At 36.1% G+C, this 17,595-nt stretch overlaps 2 protein-coding genes across 3 annotated transcripts in view; both read left to right on the top strand.

Moving 5' to 3' along the window:
• The first annotated feature begins 501 nt into the window (after positions 1-501).
• LOC306849271 (G kinase-anchoring protein 1-like) lies at positions 502-15,299 on the top strand. 2 transcript variants are annotated; one of them, XM_079384192.1, is made up of 12 exons: positions 502-919; positions 1,691-1,925; positions 3,921-4,082; positions 4,177-4,254; positions 9,008-9,140; positions 9,217-9,245; positions 10,183-10,326; positions 10,471-10,557; positions 10,966-11,029; positions 11,113-11,183; positions 11,298-11,375; positions 14,974-15,299. In XM_079384192.1, exons 2-12 carry the CDS (start codon positions 1,698-1,700, stop codon positions 15,013-15,015), a joined length of 1,116 nt encoding a protein of 371 aa, XP_079240318.1. In that variant the 5' UTR covers positions 502-919; positions 1,691-1,697; the 3' UTR covers positions 15,016-15,299. The 2 variants fall into 2 exon arrangements, with proteins under 2 accessions (XP_079240318.1, XP_079240319.1); XM_079384193.1 differs by lacking the exon at positions 4,177-4,254 and having other exon boundaries at positions 603-919; positions 14,974-15,293.
• A 1,669-nt stretch (positions 15,300-16,968) lies between these two features.
• Positions 16,969-17,595, top strand: part of LOC306849031 (FERM domain-containing protein 3-like) — a gene marked incomplete at both ends in the record, with an annotated part of 53,073 nt that continues 52,446 nt past the window's right edge. Inside the window, one exon of the mRNA XM_079383882.1 lies at positions 16,969-17,073. Within this exon, the coding sequence (XP_079240008.1) occupies positions 16,969-17,073 (105 nt within the window). The remainder of the gene's footprint in view (positions 17,074-17,595) is intronic.

Genomic DNA, 17,595 nt, shown 5'->3' with positions numbered 1-17,595 from the left:
CATCTTTTTTCTTCAAGGTTAGGTTGTTGCACAGCCTGACCTGATGAGAACCTGCAAGGAACCTTGCGAAATACAGAAAGAATATATAAAAGAACAGAAAAAAATATATTTTAAGAGCCATCTTAATACCAATTTATCTATATATAATTTAATTATAACGAGGGAGTGTCTTTCTCTGAGAGGATGGAAGAAAATATAGTGCAAAACTCTTTAAGGACATAGAAAGACTGAAAACGTTACAAAGGCAGCATTTAAGGTTTGATGGTTTAAACTGGGCTTTAAAACTAGGGTGATTGAAAATTGTGAACAATATACTGATGAGACAATAGAGCTCGTACGTCTTTTTAAAACGCGTTTGACCATTTACAGACAGGCCTATAATAGAATGACGCAAGGCATGGAACTCCACCGAAGTGGGCGGGGCTTGGTCTTAAACGGCGTTTCTAATTGGTTAGTTGAATTTGTCTTCTGGTGTTTTAATTTTTTTTTTACATTTAATTCGGATGCACAATAATGTTTCTTAATTGCAATTATTCAGGCGTATTTTTTTTTCCCCAGACCGCTGCTGAATTATACGTTGATGTTGTCACGTGGTATCAATTGCTTTTCTCATCGTTGATTAGACTAATCACAGTTATTTGTGATTACTGGATAAAACATTTCTTTAATAGGTCTATATAGATTTCTGCGCCAGGTACTGCAAATGTATTATAGAATTAAGTTTTAGGATACAAACGTCTTATACTTTGGTTGAGCCTCAGAGCGCCACCTGGAGTGAGTCTGTATATGACGATTATAATCTGACGACATCCCCCCAATAATAACACTTCCGGAGCTTTTGTGTCCGTTCAGGCCGCCATACTCTCGCCTTTCCAGTTTATACTCACACGAAGCCGAGGATACCGACAGTGCTAAACAGGTGAAAGTTTGTTTAGTTCGTTTTAACGGTGCCTGGGCTCAACGTTTAACATGTTAGCATAAAACCTGTTCGGGAAAAATGCGTTTGTTACTTGTGTTCACCACTAGCGAGCTAATAAAAGTCTTAGCTAGCGACATTTTGGGTATCAAATGATGCGATAATTAAAACTGCAGTTTGTGTTAAAAACAAAGAGCCTAAAATATATAACGACAAATACATCAGCTAGCGATACGTCCACCAATCGGTTAATTACTACACGTTTTTATGTTGTGAAGGGCTTCTACAGCAAACAGATTAGTTAGTGATTTTTCAATGCTGGGTGTATTTGTTTCTGTCAGTTCTTTATACTGCTAATTAGATATGACTGTTTTGTTTTCCTAGCACTGATTTGTGAATGCTACGAATCACTGTAACCCAGATAGCACACGTATGTCTGTTAAAGATCGCTTGATCTGGAAAGCATCTGCTGTCTACAAACATCTGACTGACATCTAATAGCCGTCTATTTGACATCGAATGGGAAACGTCCTATAGACACATTACAGATGAGCAAACACCCTGAAAAATACATGTTGCAGATGTAAATGCAGACATCAGGGAACCCTAATAGCACACGCACATTACAGAGACGTCTATTTGATGTCTGCATTTACAGCATCTGGAAAGATGCTTTCCAGATCAAGAGATCTTTAGCAGACGTGTGTGTGCTCTCTGGGAATGACTGATACTGTATTGCATGTGTGATGTGTTTGTTGATCGTGTGGTTGGCAGGTTCAGGATGGCATCAGTAGTGATCTCAGTACCCACCACGGCGTCCCGCTTCGCTCTGCTGCAGATCGACTCGGATTCAGAGTCCGATTCGGATGCGGGGAAATCGAAGGTGGGTCGTGGACCAGGGAAGCCCCGCTCGGGGAAATCTCCCATTGGGAAGACCAACCAAAATAACGACAAAAAGAAAGAGAAGAGAAGACGAAAGAAGGAACAGCAGCAAAGTGAAGCCAATGAGGTGAAAATCTATCTATCTATCTATCTATCTATCTATCTATCTATCTATCTATCTATCTATCTATCTATCTATCTATCTATCTATCTATATCCAGGGTGTGAATTACAGGGGGTTTGGGGCGGAGGTCTGACCCCCTAAAGAAGGCTTGATCCCCCCCCCGATGGATGTCAAAACTAGATGTAGGAGGGCTCGGATAGAAAGTAGCCTACGCATAACATGGAGATTTACTTGTAAATATTAAGATGCATTTCAATAGCTCTGACTGATTTTAAAATGTAATTTTGTCAGCCCTTGAAATGGGTCATATTAACATATACAGCGCTCTTTCAAAGACATTTGCATTTACTGTTTGGACAGAGCAAGAACACCGATGCAGATTCAGTCTAGTGATAAAGTTTAAATTGAACTGAATTTATGAAGCAAACTATTTGCTAAAATAACGATAACTTTAACAGCACCGCTGGCTGAAATACAAGCGCATGGTTCTGTCAGATGCGCGTGAAAGTTGCATGTGTTACTATAAGAAACACAGCTTGTTTTCTTTCAGAATCATCATTGGCTGGTGGAAATAATGAAAAAAAAGTTACATACATTTTTACTTAAAAATTAAGATAAGGTAAAGGTGCAAATAATTACATTTTAGAGACATTGTCAATAATTACGCCCTAGGAGAACTGTTGTGATCAACACACAGCGGTGTTTCTTTACTGAATGAATCCACGTTGAGTGAGTCAATGATTCAGTGAGCCATTTATAAAGGTAGTCACTTAGTTTCTGAACGAATTAGCCGTTTGAACCATAGACCGTAAAAGAGATGGACGACGTGTCTCCACTTCCTTCCATTTATAGAAAAGTGAAGCCAAAGTATTCTCAGTATGGCCGCTGTCATCTTGCAAAAATTATGTTATTTGGAGCCGGAGTCTGCGCAGCTTTTGTTAAATTCAATTTGAATGTATTGATCATTTGGTAATAAACACAATATTTTTATTTAATAAAAAAAGAAGAGTTTTTCCATGTCCCTTGAATAGTTGTCCACCCTGTCGTGTTGGGAAATCCGGCCGTTTAAGAAAAGGCCATCCCATTTAGTGACACCAGGACAACAGATTTTTGTCTCTTCAGTGGAGGGAATTTCAACCGCTTGGGTTAATAAATTAGTGACTTTTCAGTTGACAAATTTTCTTCATATGAGTTTGCTTACTTGCTTTTCCCAAGCTTAACATGGCGGCATAAAATATGCCAGAAGTGATTAGAATACAGTATTTTCAAAATATGTAAGTTAAAATATACCAAATTGTGTGTTCTGCATTATGTGTCCACACCATCATGTGCTGGTCCACCCTGTCATCTTGATATTTTACAATAATAATTCAATTATAACTATATAATCCAGTGTGTTCAATAGCTAGGTGTGGGGGCAATAACATGCAAACAAAAAACTGCATCCAAATATCACAGTTTTCTCGAAATAAGAAAAACATACATGTGTGAATTGTATGTTTCTTTAAAAACACATGGTTTACATAAAATCTTTTATGTATTTATGATTAATATAATTTGCATCCTAATTTGCAATGAAAACGTATTTTATATGTCCATGACAGGGTGGACAAATCTTATGGTTTATGCTTTGAATAATGGCCCATAATTATCTAAAAACAATGTGTGGGAGCTTAGCTAATATGCTTCTATAGTACTTGAGTGTCTACTATTTATGATATGACATAAAGCAAATGGGAAATTAAAACCAAAGTTTTTGAGTATTGTGAGGGTTGAAAGGCACTCTATGGTGATATTGACCCACCTGTTTTTCTAAGCAGTTGGGCCCAATGTTTGTTTCTGGAACTAGCAATGATGATGAATCAGAGTTGATGTTTATAACATCCTTACAGGCCCAGAGGGTGGTGTGTTGTAGTAGTTCTGTTTTGGGTTGAAGCTGTTTTGGGTAAAGCATCAGCTAAATGACTAACAAAGAGTGTTTGTCGTTACACACTGCAGCTCAGAAGTCTTGCTTTTAAGAAGATTCCTCAGAAGTCAACAGCACCTCCCTCCACACTCACGCTGCAGAATTTAGCCAATGATCTGATCAACCCGGCAGCGGTCCAGCACGGCTCCAAGCCCCGGGAGAGCTGGCAGGAGTGGAAACAGAGAGATGAACAGGTAAACCTTCTCGCTAAACCTCAGAATTTGACTTTCACAAGGCCCATTTCTCTCTGGCTTTATGCAAACATCTTCATGCTTGTGTTTGTCCCAGCTGACCAGTGACTTGTATGAGGCGGATCTGGAGAAGGCCTTGATACTCAGTAAACTGGAATTTGAGGAACATAAAAAGGTACCATGCTAAGAGAAGATTAAATTTAAGGACTCCAAAAAGGTCTAACCATCAAGTTAAAAGTAATAACCCATCTTAATCGCATTTTCAAATGTTTTAAATATTTTTTTTATGTAGAAGGTTTTCATTTACTAAAAAAGAAAGAAAAGAAAAAAAACTAATTATTTATTAATTCATACCGATCAGGTTTGTTATTTTTTTGTGAACTATCCTTATCTTCTCATAAAAAGGTAAAATTTTCTACCAGTCCAGGAGCCTATATATGTGTGTATGTGTGTGTGTGTGTGTGTGTGTGTACACAGTGCCGTGAAAAGGTTTTTGCTCCCTTTCTGTTTTTTAAAATTACGTGAAAAAGTAATTGCCCCCTAAATCTAATAACTGGTTGTGCCACCCTTGGCAGCAACAACTGTAATCAAGTGTTTGCGAAAACTGGCAATGAGTCTTTCACATCACTGGGGATGAATTTTGGCCCACTCTTCTTAGCAGAATTGTTTTAATTGAGCCACATTGGAGGGTTTTCGAGCATTTAAGGACTGTTTAAGGTCACGCCACATCATCTCAATCGGATTTAAGTCTGGACTTTGATTTGGCCACTCCAAAACCTTAATTTTGTTTTTCTTGAGCCATTCAGAGGTGGACTTGCTGGTGTGTTTGGGATCATTGTCCTGCTGCATAACCCAAGTGCGCTTGAGCTTGAGGTCACAAACTGATGGCCGGACGTTCTGATAGAGTACAGAATTCATGGTTCCATCAATTATGGCAAGTCATCCATGTCCTGAAGCTGCAAAGCAGCCCCAGACCATCACACTACCACCACCATGTTTGACTGTTGGTATGATGTTCACTTTACGAAATGCTGTGTTGGTTTTACGCCAGATGTAACGGGAAACACACCTTCCAAAAATTCAACTTTTGTCTCATCAGTCCACAGAATATTTACCCAAAAGTCTTGGGGATAATCAAGATATTTTTTGGCAAATGTGAGATGAGCTTTTGTTCTTTTTGGTCAGCAGTGGCTTTTGCGTTGGAACTCTCCCATGGATGCCGTTTTTGCCCAGTCTCTTTCTTATCGTTGAGTCATGAACACTGACCTTAATTGAGGAAAGTGAGGCCTGCAGTTCTTTTAGATGTTGTTCTGGGTTCTTTTATGGCCTCCTGGATGAGTCGTCATTGCACTCTTGGAGTAATTTTGGTAGGCCGGCCAATCCTGGGAAGGTTCATCACTGTTTCTCCATTTGTGGATAATGGCTCTGACCTTGGTTCATGTACGTGGTGCGTTGATAATACTGTGGTGTGGTGTGTGGATGTACAGCGTTTGTACAGTTTTCTTCTTTGGGCGCGTCGTCATTTTAGAATGACGTGAATGTACACAGTGACCCGTGTATTGGAAATTTACTCTGTATTTAACCCACCCTAATCTAGCCTACTGTTGAAATCGTTGATCAGCCGTCATTGTTGTTGAGAGCGTGTGTGCGGCATAATATGTGCATTATATGCATATGTCTGCGTTAGCTGTAACAGATGTGTAAGATGTGTACATGTAGTTTACAGTTGCTTACTGAAGGCCCTGACTGAAACCCCAAGGTACGCCTGTATGTGTGTGTGTGTGTGTATATATATATATATATATATATATATATATATATATATATATATATATATTTATTTATTTATTTATTTATTTATTTAAAGCAATATGACAAAATATCACCACACTGTTTAAGTTATAAAGGAAGTTTAAAAAATATTATTTAATGTTTTTTATTTTTATATTTTATTCATATCATATATCAGTACAGTTATATTACCATTACATTTTTTACTTTCATGATTTAATCTCCACCCAAAAAATAAAAAAAATCAATATACAATTCAGTAGAAAATTAAATCATGGAAGAGGTGTATTCAATTATGTATGAATTCCATTCCATCCATACAAGATAAAATGACAAAAATGACTGATGTGATATTCAAAGCAATCAATACTTTGTCGTGTAACTCTGATGAAGAGGCAGGCAGGGGAAGAGAAAGAAACAAAGTAATGGTATAATTGAATATCATCTTAATTCACCAAGTGTTATTATAACTAGGAACGGCAGTGGAAAATACCTGCTTCACAACAGTATCCTTTGAGCTTGAAGTGGAGACCAACTCCTTCTCTCTAAACTGTGATAATGATACAGAACACAGTATAGATTAAACTCCAACAGAAAGCTATTTTAAATAAAGTAATAAGTATAAATTATGTAATATAGATCGAATGAAAACACTAATGTGAAACTAGTTGAAGAGATGTAGAAATAACATGAAGTGCATCACAAATGTCTAGTATATTTGCTTTCTTTATGCTGCACACACACAGGTTGCTATTAAGAGCTTTGTTTAGATTCTAGTTACCTCATTCTGAAATTATATCCTAATTTTCCTGATATAATGATTTGTTTACCATCTACCACATGATTATACATGGGGCTGTGCAGGTCTTCCTAATATTAAGCATGTTAGTGGAGTGTGTATATGTGAACCTGTTGATGAAAGGTTTTTTGTTTAAATAAACTTTGAAAAAATGACTTCAATGGCTATTTAAAGTTGAAAATGGTAGAAACTATACATGTAGTATGGAACACTACCTATAAAAGTAGTTTTTTTTAAATTTTGTAATCTATTTAGTGGTCGACCAATATTGTTTTTTTTTTTTACTTGGGTTTTTTTTTGACTGCCGATATCTTGGAAAGCAGGGTGGCCGATATAATTTTATTTATTTTAATTAATATTTAAGAAATTTTAAATGATTTGAAAATGGATTAAAAAATTAGTGTGTAAAAGAAAATACTCATACTTTAGATGACAATGTATTTTTCACAAATAAATAAATATTTTATAAAAATATAATTTAAAAGTAAGTAAACACTGTAACCAACAGGGCACCCAGTATTCTGGGAAGTTTGTGTGCATTTGGGAATCATATTTTTTCAAATAAAGCCAAGATAACACTCATTTAATTTTACATACAGCACACAGAGAAAATGACATGAATATGGCAGTGGGCAAATGCATAAAGGGCAGCATAATTTAAAATCACGAGTTTAAAGTTTATCGGCCGCGCGTCTCCAGTAAAGCTGAACTCTCCTCCTTTCCGCATTCAATTCACACGGACCGACCGTCACGCAGAGAACACGCGATCAAACCGAATACAAATGCACACTTTATAAGATCTCACAGCTGGATTCGACTAAGGCTTGTGAAATGAAATGTTCATTAGTGATTCAAAGATTTGTTTAAATTATATAAATGCGTATTTCCTGAATGCTGACGGCAAACAAGAAAGTATTATAATATTTGCCTTTCTATTACTAACAAAATAAAAGCAATCATTATAATACATTTTTGTGTTTCACTTTGTATTACAGTATGTGTATTACATGTACTTACAATATAAGGTTAGTACATGGGGTAGGGTTAGGTTTAGGGGTAGGTTCAGGGTTAGTACCTAGTTATTACCTAGTTATTGTAATTACTACAATAAACACATAGTATGTACATGAGGAACAGGACTGTAAGTTAAAGTGCTACCCATTTTGTATACGTTTTAATTCCTTTGTTTAACTGTTTTATCTGATTATTAGACAGACTTCTATCCGTATTAGACAGATCAAGGGGGAGAATGTGAGCACTATGTGCTCAGGCGCTGCCGTTCTCAGTGCCGTCAAAAAAGTCTGGCCTGGAACGCATCGGCCAAAAAGGAAAAACTTATCGGCTCATGCCGATATTTGAAAAATGCCAAATATCGACCGATATATCGGTCTATTCCACAGGACACATAACATTTAACAAAAGTGACATTTTTTGTAACACTATGAATGTCTTTATTATTTTAAAGGACGTTTTTTTTTTTTACTTTCTGTTCATCTAAGAATCCTGAAGAAAAAAGTATCAAGGTTTCCACAAAAATATTAAGCAGAACAACTGTGATGATAAGAAGAAAATGTTACTTGAGCAGCAAATCAGCATATTAGAATGATTTCTGAAGGATCGTGTGGCACTGAGGACAAAGAAAATTAGGTTTGCATCACAGGAATAAAGTGCATTTTAAATATTAAAAATAAAAATATATATATATATTTTAAATTGTTAGAATATTTCACAATACTTATGTTTTTACTGTATGTTTGCATTTGTCAGTGCAACCTTGAGGAGCATAAAAGACATCTTTTAAAATATAAATCTCACTGACCTCAAACTTTTGAATGGTAGTGTACATAGCATAGTTTAAATGCACTGGGTAATAGTAACTCAGAAATGCAACTGGGGTGGACATGCTAAAATTATGTAAATTCGTTGTAATACATTACACATTAATGCATTACATAAATTACTATATTACTATAAAATTCTTCTTAAGGCCATACAATAGTTTGAGGAACAGAATGAAATTTAAATTATAGGTGTTAGCTTCTGCCTGCTGTTCATATCTCCACACTGCCAAAACATCAATGTGCCTCATGTTCATACTTGTGGAGGTTCATTTCTAGCTCTTTAAAATGTAGTGACAAATGTAACTACTCCCGCTTGTGGTTACAGTGAGATGTTAGAAGTCAAGATGTAATATGTATTATATAATGCAATACAATGATTACACTTGATTGTGTAAATACTATATCAACTATTTCAGTGCTTGCTTTGCATTTTAATTTTTTTCCGTATCTTTCAACTAGGCAGTATTCTTAAATGTTTAATGTTATAATCTCTCAAGGATGCTGAAAGACCAGAGACGGGGTCACCAAAAGCAAAAGCAGGAGGAAAGAAGGACAGGAAGAAGAATCAGCAGGGGAAGGACAAACGAGTGACTGTGTCTCTTAAAGACTTCCAGCAGGAGGGTGGCGTGGGTGAGAACGCTGCTTTCTTATCATGAGAAACAAATCACTGTTACTGTGCCGTTCTAACTGACCGTCTCTATTACAGATCAGCTGAACAAGAAGCCTGACAGAGAGGTGAGGGATTAATATGAACATACAAGGGCAGGCTACTTTGAGGATCTGAAACACCCAGAGGGCCACAAGGGCGTACCTCAGAAAAAAATAAATAATAATAATAATAATTTTTACAACATGTAGTTTCAGGGCTGTCAATGTGTTCGCTTAAGATAATATGTTTAATGCTTTAACAGAATGAACAAATGTGAAGGTCTCATATTCTAAAAACTAGTCTTACATGTGAACTTTTTTTAAAACTCTTATTTAACTCTTTATTAAAAAGAATACACATTTAAAAGTTTATACATCTTTTATTATTATAATATATATAATGTTATAAAAGATACTGCCAATTTAATACAAAATAAATGTTCTCCTGATAATATTTTAATTATTAATTAACTTTCTTTATCTTTGCCACAATGATGTTATAAATGATTTATGATCGTTATATAAAGTTTTTATAATATAATACATTATTTAATGATTTATAGTAATTTATTTGTGATTTATATATCTTAAATGGAAACATGTCTTGTGAAATCAAATGTTTTTCTTACATAGTATAAATATGTGTTATTTTAGTATTCTTTATATGCTGTTTTAGTGTTTATTAACATTTTGAATTAGGCTTTATTTGCATATTTTAAATTTAATTTGTGCTTTTGTCATGTTTTTTTAATTCATAGTTTTAGGTTTGCCAATTTAAACTTATTTTAGGCAACATTTCTAATTATTGTTACTGTTATTATTGTACTAATCAAGTTTTTTTATGTAATGTTTTTTATTGCAACTTTAACTATTTTGATTAATCTTCCATGAGCACTTAGCAGAATCTTGCAGACTTGCAGACAAAAAAAAACTTCTTTCTTTGTCCTTTTACTGTAATTATAAAGTGTGCAGTGAACCGTTCGATTTGCAGTTTCATCTTCCTGTTTTTTTTTTTCTTTCGAAGCCTGTGAATGGAGCGTTGCATGACGAGAAGTTTTTCAACCAGCTGGAGGACGATGTGAGCCGGATCGTCCAGCATGACAAGCGCAGAGAGCAGTACAGCAACAGCGCCGGCCACGAGGTCAACACCTCCTCAGAGCAGGAGCAGGTCAGAAAACTCACTCATTCAATCTTCTTGAGCCAGATACAAGAAAAAAATACATAAGGTGCAGAATTTGTACAAGTCTGTTGTACCGCAATGTAGAATGCCGCTCACAACTGTTGATCTTGTTGTCTTTCTTAAAACTCCCAGGATGTCAGAACTGAGCAGTTAAAATATGAAGTGGAAAAGAAAGACCAGGAAATTCTGAAGTTGAATAAGACCATTTCACAATGGGAGGTAAGATGATGTGATGAGGAGAGATCGATTCTTATGAGAGTTCTAAAGAACATTTGCATATGCAATAGAAATCAGATTTCTTTTAATAAATTTTTATAAATGCATATTTTTCCTTTAACTGTCACAGTGCTGCACAATTAACTGAAAAACAACTGTTTACATTTACGACTGCAGTGATGAACTATTCATGAAAAGTGTCCAATAATTGTGTTTTTGATTTTGTCAATGTTTGTCATAAGGAAATACATTTTGACTCATTTTGGATTATTAAGGTGATAAATAACTTCTGATGGTTTTGATGTTCTGCTGGAATGTGTTTTTGACTTAATTAACAACTCGCTGTGCATTAAGAGTTCAGACTTTGGTGTGATTTAAGAGCATTTTTACTAATTGTTGTCTTTTTTTCAGCAAAGATATAAGGAAGTGAAGGCCAGAAACTCTCAGCTGCTTAAAATGCTTCAACAAGGAGAGAGTGAGTGCAGAATATCACGTAAGCCTGACATACTGCAGTCTCGCATTCATTCTTGTTATTTATTCAACTTTATTCCTATTCAGTGAAGGACAAAGCTGAAATTCTGCTGCAGGTGGACGAGCTCCAGAACATTAAAGAAGAGCTGTCCTCACAGGTGTGTGTCTGCACAGCCACTCATTCGCTCAATACAGTAGCTTTGGCCTTAATCATAGTGTTGTGCTGCTGTGATATTTTGTGCGTTGTACCAACATGTGTTTCCCCTTTCCAGGTGACTCAATTACACACAGCTCTGGAGCAAGAGAGGTCAAAAGTGAAGGGCTTACAGTCAGAGCAACCAAAACATCAGGTATGATACACCCAAACCTGCTAGGACTATCACAGTGACATTTATATTTAAATTGTCTGGGGGTTAGTTAGGGCTGGGCAATATGGCAAAAAATTTAAATTGTTTGTCCAATTCTCTGTTGTTTTTTTTTTAATGATTTTTAACTAGTCAACTTGAAAATGTAACTACAACATGATTCAAGTAACTTGTTCAGTCAAGGGAATTCAGAATGACTGAAGATATAACACCAGGAGACTATTATTAACTATAAATGTTCTGTAAAAACAATGATCAGCAGCTTTCAGCCTGTCACTATGATGCAAACATGAAATATCTGACATACAGTAGTAGTTCTTCACAGGTTTTTTTATTCGCTTGCGCTGCTTTTCCATTGTTTTTTCTATGTGAACATGGACGTGTTTGACTGTTGCGCTCGCATCTCAGTGTCTCATGCATGAAACGGCAGTCTAAAAACACTGCGCTCGAGTTAAAAGAAGTTCATTCCCATCTTCTTGCATGTTTTTCCTATTCCACTGCCTTTTTTCTGCTTTTTTTTTTAGTTAGAATCAATTAGCAAATGTGTTTTTTGTTTTGTTTGTTTTTTTACTTATGGCGAATTAGTTAGACTTTCTATCAAACGCTTAGTGGCGGCATCTCCGAGTACTTCGGGCAGAACAGAGCTGTGTAATATGAGCGGCTCACGAATTAAGTCTGGGGTACAAATTCTTAATTCGTGGCCATGATATAGTCCTACCTGTGCTATAAATAGCCTCACCTATGAGAAATATTAATTATGTTTCTGTGTAATGAACGGTCCTCAATCTCAACAGGTGGGTTGCACGTTAAATGAAGTCAGATATTATTGCACTTTTCACAGAAGCAGACATAACCTACTTAAACATTGAGCAGTTTTAGCTGGGTGATGTTGATAAAAATGATCCACTGTTTGAGATTTAGCTGTTTTGTATAATGTATATTTATATGTAGCCTATATTCTTTATTTTAGGATCGGTGGATAAGCAAAAACTTATGTTGATAATTTACTGTAGTTCAGTAAGACATAGGACAAAGCCGCAAATGGTTTTATTTTAAAGAACAACTGCGGTGACAAATAAGACAATAAAACCAAATAGTCCATCAGCGTGAACTGGGGGTTTTATGTGTGGATAACGGGAATAAAACATTGAAAGAAAATAAAAGATAAATTCATCCCGTACACAGATTAGAACAGGCACACAATGAGGGTGTGGATACAGAAATAATTGGATTTTTAATATCTGAAGTCATGGACACTTATTTACTATAAGATAGGAACCTTTAAAAAATGGTAGGAGAATCAATATAGGCTCAAATATTTTATTAAGATATAAACAAGGAAACATTGAGCTTGCTATGAAAATATTTTATTAGCACTTTATAACCTACAAGTTTGTGACGCATTGAGCAACGTAGGCTATAACTCATTTCTTTAAACAACAACAAAAAACAGTTGTGCTTTAAAATGTAAAATCAGCCGCTTATGTTCGTGTTTGTCCATTTCTAAAATACAGTAAATTATCATCATTTGCATATAAAATCCCAACTTAGTGCTGATCCGCAGACTGCCGATCCTCAAGGAAATATGAATGAAGCGCTATTCAGCCTGAAGAACCAGGAGGTGCTGTCATCAAGAGTTGTAAACAATGACTTCATCTGACTAAAATTACCATGGTTATAATAATTAAAATAGGATTCTAGAATTAGCACATAATATTTCTGTAATATGGCCAAATCAATTACAAAATCGTACACAAAGGAACGCGCATGCTCAGGTCTACACCAATAAGATTTGCAGTGTTATAAACCAATGGAATTGGGGGTGGGCGGAGCGACACGTGTCGCCCCGCCCCAATGTGTCGCCATGCCCCAATCGACCAGATTGCACTCTGGAGTACTTGGCCGACCCTAACTCTCTTTCAATATGAAAGTCTTTACTGCTGACTCGTAAAAACTTTACTGCTGACTCGTCTCTAGTCGCCATCTAATGGCGGAACAATGTAACTAAAATCACCATCACAAACACACACTCTTTCCCAATACTATTAAATACTACTATGTAAAATAATATTTATTGAATAATATTATTTAATAAACAACAGCCATCATAAAAATGACTAGGCAGTTCAGTCAAAAGTACAAAGACAGCGCTCTGATATACAGCATTGAAGTTACATAAAATATAACGTGATGAGATTTTGCCCTCAGCCAAAACTATTTGCTCTGGAACAAATACTAGATTAATGAGACCAAAGACTGCCTGTTAGATGTACCCCAAAAGAATTGTATCTCAAGTTTAACCGCTATAGAGAAATCAGAGCCTGCGGTAAATTCCAGAAGATCTGGCCAAGGTGAGGCGCTCTCTCCGCGGGTTTATGAGCGCTGAACAGCCGCTGATGCCCTGGAGCTCACGTCTCCAAAAACGTCAAAGCAAATTTTCAAATAAGCAGTTTGTTATTAAAGATAACGTCTATTTGAAGTCTATCCAAGTACATTCTCACCTATTCCGTGACACAAAACAGTATTGTTTTTAAAGTTATAGTGAATTTGATCGTCCGCCATGACACTCGCTGTGAGAAATACGGCAAGCGGAGTGATACAGTTACAATCGGTGAAACCGTTGTAGTTACGGTTAGGGCTGTATACCTTGGAGAACCTGGCGATACGATACATACCTCGATACACAGGTCACGATTCGATACGTACCTCGATACAGAGCTGTCTCGATACGATTTGATACAATGTGACACGATTCGATACGATTCAATAAAAATACATGGGCCAGAGCCAATTAGTTAATGCTGAACACATTTACTCAACAAACAGAACTCTGCATTTTTCTTCAATTTATTGAAGACAAAAGTGCATTATAACAAAGTGCATTTTGCTTAAATATTTTGCAACTTTAAGTGCTCTGATTAATTGTACACAAATTGTATTAATCTGGAAATTACCACAAGTCAACATTTAACTTTCCAAGGGTACAGTCTGAGCTCACACAAGCACAAAATCTTCTTCTTATTATTCTTAACTTCTTATTAAATCTTCTTATAATTCTTTTTTGTGACACCATGTACTGCCATAACATATTTCACTATGAAATCACTTAAATGCTACATCTTGCTTTAACATTTTCCATGAGTTTTTTGAAACTCGCGGGCGCCGCTGCGCCCCCTAATGGCTGGGCGGAGTATCGATACTAAGGGCTAGAATATCGATACTGTATCTTTTTTTATTATATCGGTATGTATCTAAGAATCGATATTTTGAGCACACCCCTAGTTACGGTATCGCTTGAATGTCGGACTCCTATCAGCCGATCATATTCAAAGAACTGTTGTATAAATAAATGCAATAATAATCTTTTTTTCTTTGCATTACAATAATTTCAAAATATTAACGTAATCATCTAGCAAGTAGACATTTCTAATTTTAAACAGATTTATACAGCAATGTTTCTACAGATAAATATGTTTTAAAGAGCTTAACGTTGGTCCAGTTTAATAAATCCTGCAGTGAAAAACAAGCATGGCATCACTATCTTAATTCATTGTTTTGTATTTGCTTTTTTTTTTTTTTTCAGGGGAACCGGAAGGGTAAAAAAGCATCAGACGGGGACGTATGAAGATGCATGGTAGAGGACAGACAGCTTGAATGTTTCAGTTCCTTTGTCAAGCTGCTAATGTCTTTAATATCTGTTCGAAACACCACACACTCTCTTAACCAACCTACCACCGTCACACACACACACCTGCTTATTACTGCATAGTTCTGTTTGCCTGATCACAGTGAACAGAATTCTGCTTCTACTCTGTGGAATAAATCCACTTCTGTTCTCTGCACTATGAATCAAAGGCATACCATCCTAAATGCTTTTCAATAAAGATGCTAATCTACTTTTTCAAAGTGTGTTGGTTGTTTTTTGCTTGAAACCAACTGTTATTTCATTTTTACGAAGTATTATGTTTTTAGGTAATGAATGTATTGACAGTGTTTAGTCCATTTACTTCGCTCAATAAATCCATAATACTTGGAGCAGGATGTATTGAGGACAAAAGCACTGATTAAATTTAGAGGTTATGCCGTTTTGTCACTTTACATCTGATCTAATTACATTTTACACTTCATGTCTCATAGGGATTAAAATACACTTTTGGTCGTTTAAAGGCACACCGAAGGTACAATGTATTTTTGTAAATCATTTGTTAATGTTTTAAATATCTGCTCCGGGTGTGTGTTCACGGTGTGTGTGTGTGTGTGGATTTGTTCACTACTCACTGCTGTGTGTGCACTTGGATGGGTTAAAGGCAGAGCACCAATTTCGAGTATGGGTCACCATACTTGACAATACGTCACGACTTTACTTTACTTATCTTTATTGAGGTTAAATATACATGTATGCATAAGTAAAACTCTTCTGCTAAAGGAAAAATTGGCAGTTGCAACAATGTTAACCATAAAAATGAGAAATCACAAAGCCAGATTCTGAAAGAATCCGTATGAACGGGATCCTATTTATATTTTTGTAACTTTTTTTATCATTTTACTATAATAGCACTGTTTTTATAACTTTATATATATATAAAAAATATATATTTCATTCAACATCAGAAATATATTTATATGTGTACATATAATGCTATGCATATTTTAACATATAAATTAAAAAATGTAGATTTATTTTATTTTTCAGGGTGAAAATTTGATGTCCAATATACAAGACGTTTGGATGCATTACACACGTTAGCCTACAAAAGGACTTCTTAAGAATATCACGTTCATGTTCATTAGTATTTCTCACAATTTACTCGAGTGTATTCTCAGACAGGTTGTTAATCTGCATCGGTGTTAGGCGTTTGTCTGCAGGTTGCATCTCTGCACCAGTAGGTGGCGACAAGTCTTAATGAATCTTTATGAATGATTAATTGAATTATTCATTTAAAACATTACAAATACAAATTCGGACGCTGGCATTGTCTAATAATCAGAAATGTTCAGGATTAAGCTTTTTTTTTTTTAACTTTCAAATATGTTTTTTTTTTTAAGAAAAATATTTATTATAGAAATTTCCATGACATTTTTTCAGATCTCTTAATTTTGGTACTTGTTATTTTAGGTCTAAAAATCACACAATTTCAGGTTTTCTGATCGTCTATTTAATACGCAGCAACATTCATAACTAACCATTCTCATTTTACAACAAAACTTTTCCCAGTTACATTATTGTATTAACCACAGTGAAAAACAAACACAAATAAATACTTTAAAAGCTCGATCCCATTTAAAATGTATGATGGTTTTGCTGTATTGACTTAAGGCTGTGAGTCGCGTTGTGATGAACACATTGTGTGTAGACGCTCGTTCCAGGTGAAGCTGATGGGATTGAACTGATGGAGGGAGGGAGGGAGCTCACGAGGGAGGGAGGGAGGCGAAAACGGGGATCGTTCTCCCGGTCATATAACGCGACATCTCTCTTTCCTCCTCTCCGCTGGCAACATACGCGACGCGCAACCGACACCCCGTGCTCCTCTCCCGAACCAAAGGCGCTTTGTTGCTTTGCGATGCGGAGCCCAGAGCCATGAAAATGCTTCGGTTCCGGAGTCCGAGCATCTCCTCCCTCGCGCAGGAGGTCCGGTGCACGGTTCGCCTGCTCGACGACTCCGAGATCGCGTGCAGCATCCAGGTAAGCGCGCGCTCTGTGATGCGATGCGCTTCTGTATTGCGATTCATTGACATAACGCTTTTTATTAATGCATCGTGTTAAACGGGCAGACTGGCCTCTGAGGTTTGTTTAGATGCAAGACGTGTAGGGAGTGATGGTGACGCTTTTATCAGGGTTTGGATCACTGGATTGCCTGTTAAACAGTTACGCCCTTGACTTTCTTTGTACACAAGAAAGATTCATACACAAAATGCGTTTGATTTATAAATAACAGAACTGCGCAAAATGGAACTGGTGGCTGTTTTAACGTTGTGTAATTTAATTGGGAGAGGAGAGCATGATGCAAAGCAGTACACTCTTAAAAATAAAGGTGCTTCACGATGCCATGGATGAATCTTGTTGTCTAAATGGTTCCATAAAGAACCTTTAACATCTGAAGAACCTTTCTGCTTCTTTGTGGCTAAAGAAGGTTCTCCAGATTAACAATGTAAGAAAATGGTTCTTCTATGGCCTCTCTGTGAAGAACCTTTTAAGCACCTTTAT

This window comes from Barbus barbus (assembly GCF_936440315.1).
Source record: "Barbus barbus genome assembly, chromosome: 29".
Classification (NCBI taxonomy): domain Eukaryota; kingdom Metazoa; phylum Chordata; class Actinopteri; order Cypriniformes; family Cyprinidae; genus Barbus; species Barbus barbus.
Note: the sequence above shows the minus strand (reverse complement) of the source record. Positions and strands in the feature narration are given on the sequence as shown.